The sequence below is a fragment of the Rana temporaria genome, chromosome 3 (assembly GCF_905171775.1).
Source record: "Rana temporaria chromosome 3, aRanTem1.1, whole genome shotgun sequence".
Classification (NCBI taxonomy): domain Eukaryota; kingdom Metazoa; phylum Chordata; class Amphibia; order Anura; family Ranidae; genus Rana; species Rana temporaria.
In genome coordinates this window covers 459,063,003-459,077,346 of record NC_053491.1, presented here as the reverse complement: position 1 = coordinate 459,077,346, position 14,344 = coordinate 459,063,003, and the positions used below count along the sequence as shown (strand labels likewise).

The 14,344-nt window shown below is 43.2% G+C and overlaps 1 protein-coding gene across 2 annotated transcripts in view; it reads left to right on the top strand.

Annotated features, from left to right (window-relative positions):
- Window positions 1-14,344, top strand: part of LOC120933505 (galactose-3-O-sulfotransferase 4-like) — a 47,692-nt gene that overhangs the window by 16,711 nt on the left and 16,637 nt on the right. For both annotated transcript variants that reach the window (XM_040346744.1, XM_040346745.1), the window contains exon 2: window positions 777-887. In XM_040346744.1, coding sequence (XP_040202678.1) covers window positions 781-887 — 107 coding nt within the window. In that variant the 5' untranslated portion in view covers window positions 777-780. The remainder of the gene's footprint in view (window positions 1-776; window positions 888-14,344) is intronic.

Genomic DNA, 14,344 nt, shown 5'->3' with positions numbered 1-14,344 from the left:
AATGGAAGCGGCACCTAGCGGCCATCCGAAATATTGCAACCTAAGATAGGATGGCGCAAGCCGTCGTATCTTAGATATGTTTAAGTGTATCTCTGTTTGGGAATACACTTAAACATAAGTCGGCGTAGATTCTGAGTTAGGTCGGCTTATCTACTGACTGAAAAGCTAGGGGTCCATTCCATCCGGTGAGTGGGGACACAGGAGGGAGTGTGGCGCACCTCGAGATTTGAAGCGCGATTGCACTTTAATATTGGAGCACATTATATGCTACAATTCTTGGACTTTTATGAATTGTTTAGGAATTGCATTTAATGTCTGCATTTTATTTTATTATAGGTATTTGCGAGCGCTGTAATTCTTTCTAGTTATTCAATTTATGTTTAATAGCATCACATTTAGCACAGCAAGTTACTAATTACCACTTTGTTATATAGTCTGAGTATTTTTGGCCAGCAGCTTGTTTCTTTGTACCTACCAGCACGCTTTCTACCATTGTTTTAGGTCTATGAAGCATGGCCATCACAGCAGAACAAGCAATTAAAAATGTTCAAGGCACTTTAACATTCATTTTTAGGTCAGTTTGACAATAAGAAGCCGACCATTTCTGTTTAAACAGTTGTATCAGGTGATTAATATGCTGCAGTTTTATAAAGCCACATCTGCATTAGCCTCCAATCACTGAAACAGCCTGTAAATAGGCCTCCACCTTAGCTGGAACTTGAAACATGTGAAGACCCTCTGCCTTTAAATCTCACATGTGCTAATTTTCTCTGCAGGAGAATGAGGTTCGTTCAAGTTTCCCGGCTACGAGCGATGGGGTTTGGCCTTGCCGTGCTGATGACCATTGGACTTACCATGCAGCTTCTGGGCTTCCATTTCCCAAAAATGTGAGTGGATCATTTTGTCTATAGTTTTTATTCTTTGTATGGTAAGCTCCTTCATGCCATCAACCACAGATATTTAAATGGTATTGGTGTATCCACAGTGATCGAGAGCACGTCCTACAGGCTCTCAATCAGAAGCCGTGACCAAGAGCTATTGGTGACAGCTACAAATTTGCCGCAGTTTTGCCACAGTTTGCGTCTTCTGGCAGCCGGCTGTCACAGTAGGCTGTGTGTACATGAAACCTTACATAGTTGGAAAAAAGTTAACATCCAGCTTCAGTGCAATCAAAAAGTAAAAAAAAAACAGGACTGTCCCACAACCTGCTCCTCTGACACTTCTAGGGTAAGGGTAGCAGAAGGACCCATGTTTCTTGGTTGGGGTCAGGTATCCGACATTCTCAGAAATGTGAAAAGACAAAGGAAAAGTACTGTTGGGAGTTTGGAGGCACACCATGTTTACATGAAATATTCTTTCTTTAATAGTAAAATTTATAAAAAAAAGTATTTATTTCATTTTAATATACTGTACATGTATATTTAAAGTATAAAAATACAACTATTTAAATCAACTACTGATTAGTAGTTGATTTTTGTGGTTGTATTTTGATGCTTTATAAATGAATGTACCGTAAAACTTTGGATTGTGAGTAACTTGGTCTGCGAGAGCTTTACAAGACGAATAGCAACTGAGTATAAAAGAGAAAAGAGGGGCCAGATCCACAAAGAGCCGCCGTAACTTAAATATTCTGATTTAAGTTACACTGCCGCAAAATCTCTACCTAAGTGCCCGATCCACAAAGCACTTACCTAGAAATTTTCGGCTGTGTAACTTAAATCCGTCCGGCGCAAGGCGTTCCTATTTTCATGGGGCGGGTCCCATTTAAATTAGGCGCGCTCCCGCGCCGGACGTACTGCGCATGCTCACGACGTGCATAGCGCGGTTTTACGTTCCGCCGAGTTTTGTGAATCGCGCCGGGTAAAAAAAGTTGCGGCGGGAAAAAAAAAAGATATGGCGGGAAAAAATAAAATAAAAATAACAGCGTCGCGGGTAAGAAGGGTCTACTTTTACAAGGTGTAAACAGTTTACACTTTGTAAAAGCAGCCCTAATTTTACACATGCAACTTATTACTTACGGAGAAAAAACGAAGCGTAAAAGCTTCGTGGATCTCCGTAAGTGCTAATTTGCATACCCGAAGCGGCATTTCGACTCGAAATGCCCCCAGCGGCGGATGCGGTACTGCATCCTAAGATCCGGCAGTGTAAGTCCCTTACACATGTCGGATCTTTTACCTATCTTTTGGAAACTGATTCTGTGGATCAGTTCCAAAGATAGAAACAGGGATACGACGGCGCATCAGTAGATACGCCGGCGTATCCCTTTTGAGGATCTGGCCCGAGGTGTAAGTATAGCAATATGGTTACATTTAATGAAGGTACAACATTTAGCAACTCACGCGGTTGATGATTAAAACAGGCACATCTAAATATGCTGGCATCCGGAGTAAAGCTGTCCACATAGACCATCCTCCGCTCCGCCAGCTCTCACCTCAATCTGCAGTCGTGACCGGGATTCTGCCTCCAGGCAGGAGCTAGGGAAGGAGCAGTTTGACCAGAGGGCTCTTCATCACCATTCAGTCTCATCCAAGAGACACCCTGTATTGCAAGGAAGGACCTGTACAGCAGGAGTATATAGAAAGATAATCCACACACCAAGAGTTGCTCTTAAATAATCTTCATCTATATTCAGAAACAACAGTCAACAAACACAGATAAAATCAGTTGACACGTTTCAGCCTATGAGGGCTTAGTCATAACTACATTTAGACACAAAACTTTAAAATATATAGTTGCTCTACATATCGCAGGCTCCGCCCATTAATTGTCCTAATTAATTGTAGGCAATTGAAAACAGGCAAGATCAATTATAGTATACAGTATACTAGGGACTGGAGTCCCATGTGTGTGCCAGTAATGTTCACAAACGACATAATGATACACATGAAGAAAAATCTAAATAGATAACAAAAACAAAAAAAAACAATAGTGAAAGTTATTAAAATAATTATAGAGAGACCAGGAGAGAAAATAGATACCGGAGAGAGACAATTTATTGTAGGTGCAAATCTAGATCCCATCTCAGGTTTAACCCCTGAGGTGATCTAGAGTTCAGTCGAAAAATCCACCATGCCTCTCTTCCCAGTAAGCGTCTCTCCCTGTCAACTCCACTAGGTGAGTGAGACAGTCGTTCTATTGCTCTGAAACTAAATGGGGAAAGGTCACCCTGATGGCAAAATGGGGAAAGGTCCCCCAGATAGCAAAATGCCTAAAAATTTACAAAAAATTGTATACAAAGTGGTGGGTGGATGAAGCTTGCCTTTTAATTACACCAAGCCACAGGTTTTAATTGTTCACTATTATGTCCTTCTAGCTTCCAGTGTCCTAAAGACCAATGGCGTCATGAGTTGATAAGGAGGATGTCAGTCACATTAGCTGAGTGATGTAGAAAAACTGAGGAATAAGAGAAACATTGTCAGTACTAACTTACACCTTTAATGTTGGGTGTCTTACATGTGTGGATGTCGCTGCATTATGTAAAATTATTAAAATAGTTTTTACAGTTTAGGATGAGGTGCCTCAAGACTGTTTATGATTTTAAAGGGTAACTCAAGACTGTCCATAATTTAGGAGGGTGCCTCAAGACTGTCCATAATTTGGGAGGGTGGCTCAAGACTGTCCATAATTTGGGAGGGTGCCTCAAGACTATCCATAATTTGGGAGGGTGCCTTGAGACTGTCTATAATTTGAGAAGGTGCCTCGAGGTTGTCCATAATTTGGGAGGGTGCCTCGAGATTGTCCATAATTTGGGAGGGGGCTTCGAGACTGTACATAGTTTGGGAGGGTGCCTCTAGATTGTCCATAATTTGGGAGAGTGGTTCCAGACTGCCCATAATTTTGGCGGGTGCCTCAAGACTGTCCATAATTTGGGACGGTGCCTGGAGACTCTCCATAATTTTTGGAGGGTGTCTCGAGACTATCCATAATTTGGGAGGGTGCCTCGAGACTGTCCATAAGTTGGGAGGGTGCCTCGATATTTACCATAATTTGGGAGGGTGCCTCGAGATTGTACATAATTTGGGAGGGTGTCCCAAGACTGTCCATAAGTTGGGAGGGTGCCTAAAAATTGCCCATAATTTTAAAGGGTGCCTTGACTAAAAAAAAGTTGAGAAACACTGAGACTACAAAACTCATGCCACAGTTAACATATTGTTCTATACTAAACTCCTCATTTGTAGCCGTGGCAAGAAAAGTTTTCCCTGGCACACTCAAATGACAGTATCTACAAGTTTTAGCATTACAAGGATAGTTCCTGGGTATGCCAGCCAGGTAGGTCGGCATTGACTTCCCCCCCCCCCCCTTTTTATATCCCACCCTTCCTTCCTTCCCTATTCCACACACACAAACCCCGGAAAAAAAAAACACACACACACTTATATAATAAATCCCCACCCCACCCTCTGTGCCCCCCTCTCTTAAACCTGTACAGGTGGGGGTTAGGGGCACCTGAGTTCATATTAAGAGCTAAAAAAAAAAAAAAATACATTTTAAAAAAAGGTCGGCATTGTTTGGATGAGAAACCCCGCATTCCTGTTTAAAGGCTGATTCTGTTGAACAATTATTTCTAAATTCCCCATAGGAAATGGCATTGATGGTGTGGGATGGATGACAACTGGTTGCAAACAGTGTTGTATTGATGGAGCATGATTCTCTGTAAGTGCATGTTGAAACACTGTCTGTGGTAGAATCGCCCTGCATTGTGATGTCTAGGAAGTTAATGCTAGAAATGTTGTTTTCAATTGAAAAGTGTAGGTATAACTGATTGCTAATAAGATACTCCCAGATCTGATTCAATCCTACAGTGTCACCATCCCACAACAACAAAAGGTCGTCAATGTAGCCACCATACCAAACAATCTCTCTGGCAAAGCGATTGTTGGGAGAACAAAAAACATTCCTCCCACTAGCCCATGTAAATATTTGCCATTGATGGTGAAAATCTAGAACCCATCGATGCCCCACAGCGCTGCATATAGTATACACCATCGAACAAAAAAGAATTATGAGTTATCAAAAACTCAACGCTCAATAGACAAAATTGCTTGTAACTCTTGAAAATAAGAGCTATAACGCCGAAGGTGATACTGAACTGCTTGTAATGCAGCCCTGTGGGGTATCAAGAAATACAATGCCCTAAAATCCAGAGTGGCACATACATAGGTTGACACCCATTTAATTTATGTGCTATGGGATAAAACTGTGCTTTGTACCAAAGGCTGAAGGTGCCGATCTACCCATTCTCCCAGACGCTCTAATAAGGAGCCAATTCCAGCTACAATTGGTCATCCCTGCAAAGGGAACTCTACCTTATGAATTTTAGGGAAATGATGGAAGACCGGCACCACCGGTTTGTCCACAAAAAGACACTCAGCGGGTTTAGAGGATAAGACTCCCATATTTTTACCCATCTGTAGATGTTTTAAAAGGATCAATTGTAAGACCTCTGTAGGATTATTGGGTAACTGGCGGTATTTGTTAAGCGGCATGTGCTATGCGGTATGTGCTAAGTTGTCTAATAGCTTCAGACCTGTATTGTTCCTTGGTCATCATCACCACCACTGCCCCCCCCCCCCCTTTGTCTGGTTGTTTTATAATTATCCCCTTATTCTCTTTTAACTGCTGTAGGGCCTGTGTTTCTTGTCTAGAAATATTACTTGGTCGAGTAGTTGAGCTACATTGTTTAAGCTCTATTAATTCCCCCTCAATTACAGCCTGAAAGGTATCTATAATGGAATTCATTGCTTGATGCAAGGTGCTACAGCAGGTGGCCTGAACAGCAGTCTTTGCCAAGCAGCAGGATTTCAAGGGACAGTGTAAGTACCTCCACCTACCACCCCCAGAGCCAACAAAGGGAGAAGGCAGCTGGATGCAATATTTAGCTAGGCTTTAGGAAGGACAGTGCTTACCTTAACCCCTTGCTCAGGGATCTATGCAAGGAAGTCAGGTGTGCTGGCATTCTGTTTTTTTCTACTGAGGGGACACTGAGCTCCTACATACAGTTGATACTTTGCTATTTCCACTAAGGGGACATAGAGCTCCTGCATACAGTTGGGACTTTGCTATTTCCACTAAGGGGACATAGAGCTCCTGCATACAGTTGGGACTTTGCTATTTTTTACTGAGGGGACATAGAGCTCCTACATACAGTTGGGACTTTGCTATTTCCACTTAGGGGACATAGAGCTCCTGTAAGAAGGTGTTTGCTATTGATCCATTAACCACTTCGTTACCGAGCCTGTTTTTCAGATTCAGTGTTTACGAGACTAAAACAGTTTTTTTTGCTAGAATATTACTTAAAACCCCCAAACATTATATATATATTTTTTTCTAACACCATAGAGAATAAAATGGCAGTCATTGCAATACTGTTCACTTTTTTAAATAAAAAAATAACACAACAATAAATTTGGCCCAATTTTTTTTATATATTGTGAAAGATAATGTTACGCCGAGTAAAATGATACCCAACATGTCACGCTTAAAAATTGCGCCCGCTCGTGGCATGGCGTCAAACTTTTACCCTTAAAAATCTTGATAGGCGACGTTTAAAAAATTCTACAGGTTGCATTTTTTGAGTTACAGAGTAGGCCTAAGGCTAAAATTATTGCTCTCGCTCTAACGATCGCGGCGATACCTCACTTGTGTGGTTTGAATACCGTTTTCATATGTCGGCACTACTCGCGTATACGTTCGCTTCTACGCGCGAGCTCGTCGGGACGGGGCGCTTTAAAAAAATTTTTTTTTGCTTTTCGCATTTATTTTTAGTTATTTTACAATTTTTAACACTGAAAAAAAAAAAAAAAAATTATCACTTTTATTCCTATTACAAGGAATGTAAACATCCCTTGTAATAGAAAAAAGCATGACAGGTCCTCTTAAATATGAGATCTGGGGTCAAAAAGACCTCAGATCTCATATTTGGGCTTAAATGCAAAAAAAAAAAAAAATTTGGAAATGTCATTTTTTCAAATGACAAAAAAAAAAAAATGTTTCTTTAAGAGGCTGGGCGGGACTGACGTTTTGACGTCACTTCCGCCCAGCAGAGCTATGGGGACGGGCGAAGGAGATTTTTCCTTCAGTCTCGTCCCCGCTCAGCTGCCGGATGGTCGCGATCCCCTCCGCCGCTACCGACGGCTCCGGTAAGCGGCGGAGGGCGCGTTACAGCGGCGGGAGGGGGGGGCCCCTCTCCCGCCACCGATAACGGCGATCTCGCAGCGAATTCGCCGCGGAGATCGCCGTTATCGTGTACAGGACCGTCGGCACTAAAGATGGATACCTCAGTTGTGACAGCAGCTGCTGCCGTTACTGAGATATCCATCTTTAAAAACAGGACGTCATTTGACTATGGGCCAGTAACCAAGTGGTTAAGGACTGACATTACAGAGTAATGAGTAGTCTAGGATTCAATTGGCTGCAAGTTGTACATAGAGAAACTGTCCTCCAAATTATTGTTGAACTCAGTTTGGGCATCCCATACAAAACCCCTTATCCCAATCCAAGTTTGTATTCCCTCAATAAAACACATAAAAACAAGCCCAAGGATTGGTTTTCTGTCGGTCAATGCAAGCTGGAAAGTGTGTGCTGCCTGGCTGTGCAGGATTAGGGGAACCCAAAACCAAGCGGCCCTCTAGGGGGTAACTCTACATGTGTAAATTGTTGGAGCTGCTATCTTATCTTGAGCTGTATATACAGGGGGTATAGAAAAGAATCTCCCCCCTTTAAAATAATCAAATTGTGTTGCTTTTCAGCCTGAAATTAAGACAGTTTTTGTTTTATCCGACTGTATTTACTTAGTGCAACTGATAACATCCAAGTAAAAGTTATAACACCGAAATTTCAGATAAAAAATATATATATATATTTTTAAAAAGGTTGGACAAAGGATTACCCCCCCCCCATTGGGTCAGTATTTTGTTGAACCACGTTTTTCTTTAATTACAGCCTTTAGTCTGTTGGGATATGTTTCTACTAACTTTGCACATCTAGACTTTGCAATATTTGCCCACTCTTCTTTGCTAAACTGCTCAAGTTCAGTTAAATTTGATGGGAACGTTTGTGGACTGCAGTTTTCAAGTCATTCCACAGATGGGGTTTAAGTCTGGGCTCTGACTAGGCCATGCAAGACCTTTTTCTCCACCAACCACTGTGTGCTAATTTTTGCTGTGTGCTTTTGGTCATTGTCATGTTGGAAGGTAAACCTTCTTCCCATTGATAACTTTCAGGCAGAGGGCAGCTAATTGTCCTCCAAAATTTTACGGTATTTTGCCTCATCCATTTTTCCTTCTATCGAGTGTTCCAGTCCCTGCTGCAGAGAAACACCTATATAACAGTATATTACCACCCCCATGCTTTACTGTAGGAAAGGTGTTATTTAGATGGTGAGCTGTATTGGATTTCTGCCAGACATATCGTTTGGTGTTGAGGCCAAATAACTAAATTTTAGTCTGACCATAACACCTTTTTCAATGTAGCCTCAGAATCTGTAAAGCGTTGTGCCGGCCTCTCCCTCAAAAAATTAGGACACTTACCTGTCAGGGAATCCAGCGATGTCGGCACCGCAGCCGATGTTTCCATCACGGGAACCTGGCTGTGAAGCCGCAAGGCGCGCTCTGATGTCTTACTGGCCCGGCAGCAGAGGAAGGAGGAGGACGGGGGCCGGACTTGTGACGTACCCCGCAGTGGCGAGGTCCAATGGAAGTAGGGACAGGGTACCTTGCAACCCTCCCATACAAGCCACATGTGTGGAGAATATGTGATATTGTTGTCACAAGCACACAATGAGTTGCTGTAGGCCTCTTGGTAGCCTCTCTAACCAGTTTCCTCCTGGCTTTTTCATCCACGCAATATAGGTATCAAGGGTAAAACAGTATATAGCAACTAGGCGCCACATAGTAATCTGTATTGATTGGTAAATACATTCAAAGAGTTTATATACACTGCTCGAAAAAATGAAAGGAACACGTTTGAATCAGAACTCCTGGAATCCTGATCTGGTCAGTTAAGTAGCAGAGGGGGAGGGGTGTTTAGAGAGGGGGAAGGGTGTATACAGAGGGGGAGGGGTGTATATAGAGGGGGTCGTTAATTGAAATTAACAACAGGTGCACTAGATGGGCAACAATGAGACGACCTCCAAAACAGGAATGTTTTTTTCTGGTGGAGGTGTCTGACATTTATTTTCCCTACTAATCTTTTCTGACTGTTTTTCACTAGTTTTGCATTTGGCTAGGGTCAGTATCACTACTGGTAGCACAAGGTGATACTTGGACCCTATAAAGTTTGCACAGGCAGTCCAACTCCTCTAGGATGGCACATCAATACGAGTCATTGCCAGAAGGTTTGCCGTGTCTCCCAGCACAGTCTCAAGAGCATGGAGGAGATTCCAGGAGACAGGCAGTTACTCTAGGAGAGCTGGACAGAGCCGTAGAAGGTCCTTACCCCATCAATTTTAATTTCCATCAAATTATGTGCCATCCTTTCATTCCTAACACATTACCCAGTCCATATCAGTGTAGATATACAGCATGAGAATTTTGCCCGTTGAGATCTGATATGTTTTTAAAGCGTTCCTTTAATTTTTTGAGCAGTGTATGTACATGTATCATCTGAGCAGCAATAGTGAAGGGAATAAAATATCATAAAAACCAGTAAAACCAATAATTGTTGGGAAGTGATGTTATATGAATTGATGATTGAATAAGGACATATATCTGCATCCCTGTTGCCCGACGCGTTTCGTGTATAGAACACTCATCAGTGGAGGATGCTCTGGGATATCTACAAGATATAATGAGGTATAATTAATTAATATGGCTATAAACAAACACATCAAGGATGGGACAATTGGGCCCACCCTGGGTACTTACATGGACTCAATGCGATAAGGTGTGGTAAGTGTGGAGCCAAGGCCAAAAGATTGGTCTGTCACGGGAGTCTAAAAATACAATATCATTGTGTCATGCTATATATTCACCAAAAATGGTAAGTGAGGAAAAAAAACAAATGTCAAGGTAAGGAGTAAGATAACCTTGTGGTGGCGTCCTCGAATCCCAAAAAGGAGGAGGATGAGGTATTGTACTGGAATGTGACTTCTCCACATTGTGGCAGCAGAACTGTGTCAGGGGAGGCCAGATATAGCCAACTGCACACGTGCACGTTGGCGTAAGCTGGGAAGGGCTTCCGACGCAGACAACACAACCTGTCCACGGAGGACGCTCATGTTTCCCAGCTGCACCAGCTAAGATGGATAAACTCACACTCAACGTCGTGACGTCAAAGAATGTCGTCACACACTGGGCGGGATGCATGGCACCGATGCACTGTGTGCGCCAACCCAACCACCACACAGCCACCCACCTCAAAGGGGGGCGGAGGGAAGGGCGACGAGAAGGGGGCAGGCAGAGCGCATCGCAGCTCCCGAAATGGCAGACACAGGAATGGCCCTGGACACACAATTGAAGCACAACTTAATCTCAGAGCCATGGCACAACGCATATGCTGATTGGTCTCATGGACACAGAAATAGCCGTATCCTGAATGTGCATGGCCCGGACCATGGTACATAGCCTATCCAGGGCTTAGTAACCTAACACCTGGGTTGTTTCTTCAATGTGTTTTCTGTTTTTGAGATGTGCCATGCATTTTTTTTTGATTCATAATATGTACTTCTCATCTTCCCAAAGGGAGACCCCATAGAGAGGGCAAACCAAGCCAGAAGGCCATGTCCACCCCTTCCAAGACATTCAGGGCAGGCCGAGGACCAACACCCTACTGGTCAAACGTGAACAAAACGTGTACGACTCCCATCAACCAAAAAAAATGACAAAAAGTGACAAACACGATTAACAAACATAAAGGTGGGGAAAGGGAAAGTGGATAATAATGCATGAAGTGCCATTGTGAAATACAATGGCCGGCCTTCTGGCCAGGAATAAAAATTCCTCTTGTCCTAGCCAAAAGGCCAGGCTCAAGAGGCAGGTGTGAAAAAAATGATTGTGCAGTGACAGTGAGATTATGACCCCCTAGACTGCCACTCCAGGGGCACATACTCCACAGGCTTCTTTCGGGACCCGGCCTTTGGCCAGACCAGTGCAGCCCCGTCTCTACCAGGAGTAATCTTCTGACTTTCTCAGAGAGAACCTACTCCTGGCCCCCCCAAGCACCCCAGTTTTGGTTCCTGACGATACTAACCTTCTGGGTTACCATTACACCAGTGGATTTGCATAGCCACCACCCAAACCTCCACGCTGGTCGGCATAGTAGCACAGCGCCTCCACTTGGCAACTGATAAGAACAGATACTTCACTTGATCTTAGCCAAATGCCACGTACACATGATCGGTTCATCTGATGAAAACGGTCTGATGGACCATTTTCATCAGACGAACCGATCGTGTGTGGGCCCCATCGTTTTTTTTCCCATCGGTGAAAAAACTTAGAACCTGTTTTAAAATTATCTGATGGTTAAAAAACCGATAGAAAAAAACGATCGTCTGTGGGCAAGTCCATCGGTTAAAAATCCACGCATGTTCAGAATCAAGTCGACGCATGCTCGGAAGCATTGAACTTAATTTTTATCAGAACGTCGTAGTGTTTTACGTCACCGCATTCTGATACGAATAGATTTTTAACTGATGGTGTGTAGGCAACACTGATGAAAGTCAGCTTCATCAGATATCTGATGAAAAAATCCATCCGTCCGTTTTCATCGGATGAACCGATCGTGTGTACAGGGCAAAAAGGCTGAGAAGCAGAATATAGGGCAGGGACATGCAGATGACCAGTATGAATATTTCGCTTGCCCCAGCTAATCCCTGGTAGGAGACATCCAGAACGTGGCTGGGTAGGTGATAAGTGTTTGGGTAGCTCTGAGTGAATGCCTTCCTCTTCAAGGAGAGTTCCAGCCTCCTTGGGGGCTACTGCCTCTAGGAGGATTTCTGAAACAGGAGATTGTAGTCTGGGTCTCAGCAGGAGCTGGGCTAAGGACCCAGGGAAGACTGCTAAAGGAGAATTTGCTGGAAGGCACTGTTCTGAAGTTCTGGGTCTAGAGAAGGAGGTTTTTTTTATCTCCCTCACTGAGGATCTACCTGTAGAGGCTGGATGGCAGACAGCTCCAAGGACATTGTGAGTAAAGACCTTGCTGTAGACTTTGGGTGTGCTTGTGCTAGAAGGGATCTAAGCGCCAGAGGTTACTGCATTGACTGGGGTTGCTCTGATAGTCCTAGATATACTAGCCATTCCCTGTTACCTCCAGAAAAGATTGCTATAAAAAGATTAGTGAGAAGTTTGTGCCTCCATTATTGCTATTATTCATTTTGGAGTTTTTACAGAGGCAGCTCTAGGCTTTGTGAGGCCTTAGGCAAAACTTAACATGGGGCCCCACTCTCACCCCCATGATGGGAAAAATAATTCAAGGACAAGAGCCTCTTCCCCACAACCCTGGCCACTGGTTGTGGGGGTCTGCCGGCAGGGGGCTTATTGGAATCTGGAAGCCCCCTTTTACAAGGTGGCCCCCAGATCCTGCTCTTTAATAACTAAGGGGAGGGTTTTACCCAGTGATGTCACCTAGTGAACCCGGTGATGTCACCTAGTGACCTCACAAGGGCTGGTGTCACTGATATTCACTGGTTGTTAGGGATGCTGGCAGCCCCGCTCCTTGAGTCAGGGCTCTAAGGCTGCATTCACACCTGAGCGTCGGTCGTTCGGTCGTTTTTTTGGGCGTTTTTTTCTGGCGTTTTGTCGCGCGTATTTGCGCGTTTGCATACAGCGTCGTGCGACGTTTTTGTACTTCGGCGTTTTTTATTTTAGCCAATAGGAAAAATTATCATCTTTTCATCACTTGTTGCTATGTTGGTAGATTTTTTTAATCTTCTGCATGTTCTATTTATTGGTAAAAAGATGAGGGATGGACAGCCGCACTCCAAACCAAACAGGTTGTCTTTATTCAAATCAACAGCAAGAACACAGCAGATCACAGCAATAGGAACAGGAGAATACCGACGTTTCGCACTGGCTTCAGTGCTTATTCATGAATAAGCACTGAAGCCAGTGCGAAACGTCGGTATTCTCCTGTTCCTATTGCTGTGATCTGCTGTGTTCTTGCTGTTGATTTGAATAAAGACAACCTGTTTGGTTTGGAGTGCGGCTGTCCATCCCTCATCTTTTTACCAATATTTGCCTTAGTGCATTGCCTGCACCCTTGGAGTCCTATATTTTTGAAACGACCCTACAATAGACCTACCTTGAGCGGTGATCTTCTCTCTCATGTTCTATTTATTAAAGCGACGAAACGCCTGTAGCAAACGCCCGTTGTCGCTCGATACGCTCAATTCGCGCGTTTCCCATTACTTTCTATGGGGAAAAAAACGCTCAAATACGCCCAAACCGCACGATACGCGCGACAAAAAAAGGTCCGGGACTTGTTTGAGCTTCGCGCGACAGGCGTTTGGGCGTTCAGGTGTGAACAGTCACCATAGGGAATAATGTTAATTCTCCCCTCTGGCGTTTGTGAGCAGTGCGCTTCAGGCGTAAAAACGCCTAGGTGTGAATGGGGCCTTAATGCTGCCCGGGTACAGCAGCGTTAAGGTCCCCTTTCCCTCAAAACTGGGGTAATGCATTGGGTAAGTTAGGTGGCCGCCAGGCCCCTGTGAGTGTGAGGCCTTAGGCGACCGCCTAATTTGCCTAATGAAAGAGCCGCCTCTGTCCTGTGACCCTAAACCCTTCTCCTGTTAATGTTTCTTCAAGTCATGAATACTGAAAACAGCCCCTAGACTGTGTTATTGGAGCCAATGTGAATAGACTGGTGCTTGCAGTGGTGGGCAGAATCTGTACTTTTAGAAAAGTTATTACCAGTAGCCCCTACTGGGGTAGCTCTACCTCTCCATATATATATATATATATATATATATATATTATATATATATATAATAGATAGATAGATATATATATAATATTATATAATATATATATATATATATATATATATATATATATATATATATATATATATGTATATAATATATATATGTATATATATATATAATATATTTCTTTTTTTATTCTTTTACAAGATGACACAGAAATGTGATCAGTTACTGTGGGAAATTCTGCTGGATATTTTTGGTCAACAGTTTATATAAATCAGTAGGAGCAAGAGAAATGTCCCATGCTCCCTTTAACACCAATCAGTTTCAAACTTTAATTTGAATGTTCAGTTGCAGCTTATAATCTTACTGGTGGTCATCAGTATAGTTCGAGCACTACATGATAAATGTCACCTACGGTTAAAATTTGCCCAAGTTTCCAAGACTAAGGCAGGGACAATGAGAAGCTGAAAAGATGTTGAGGGT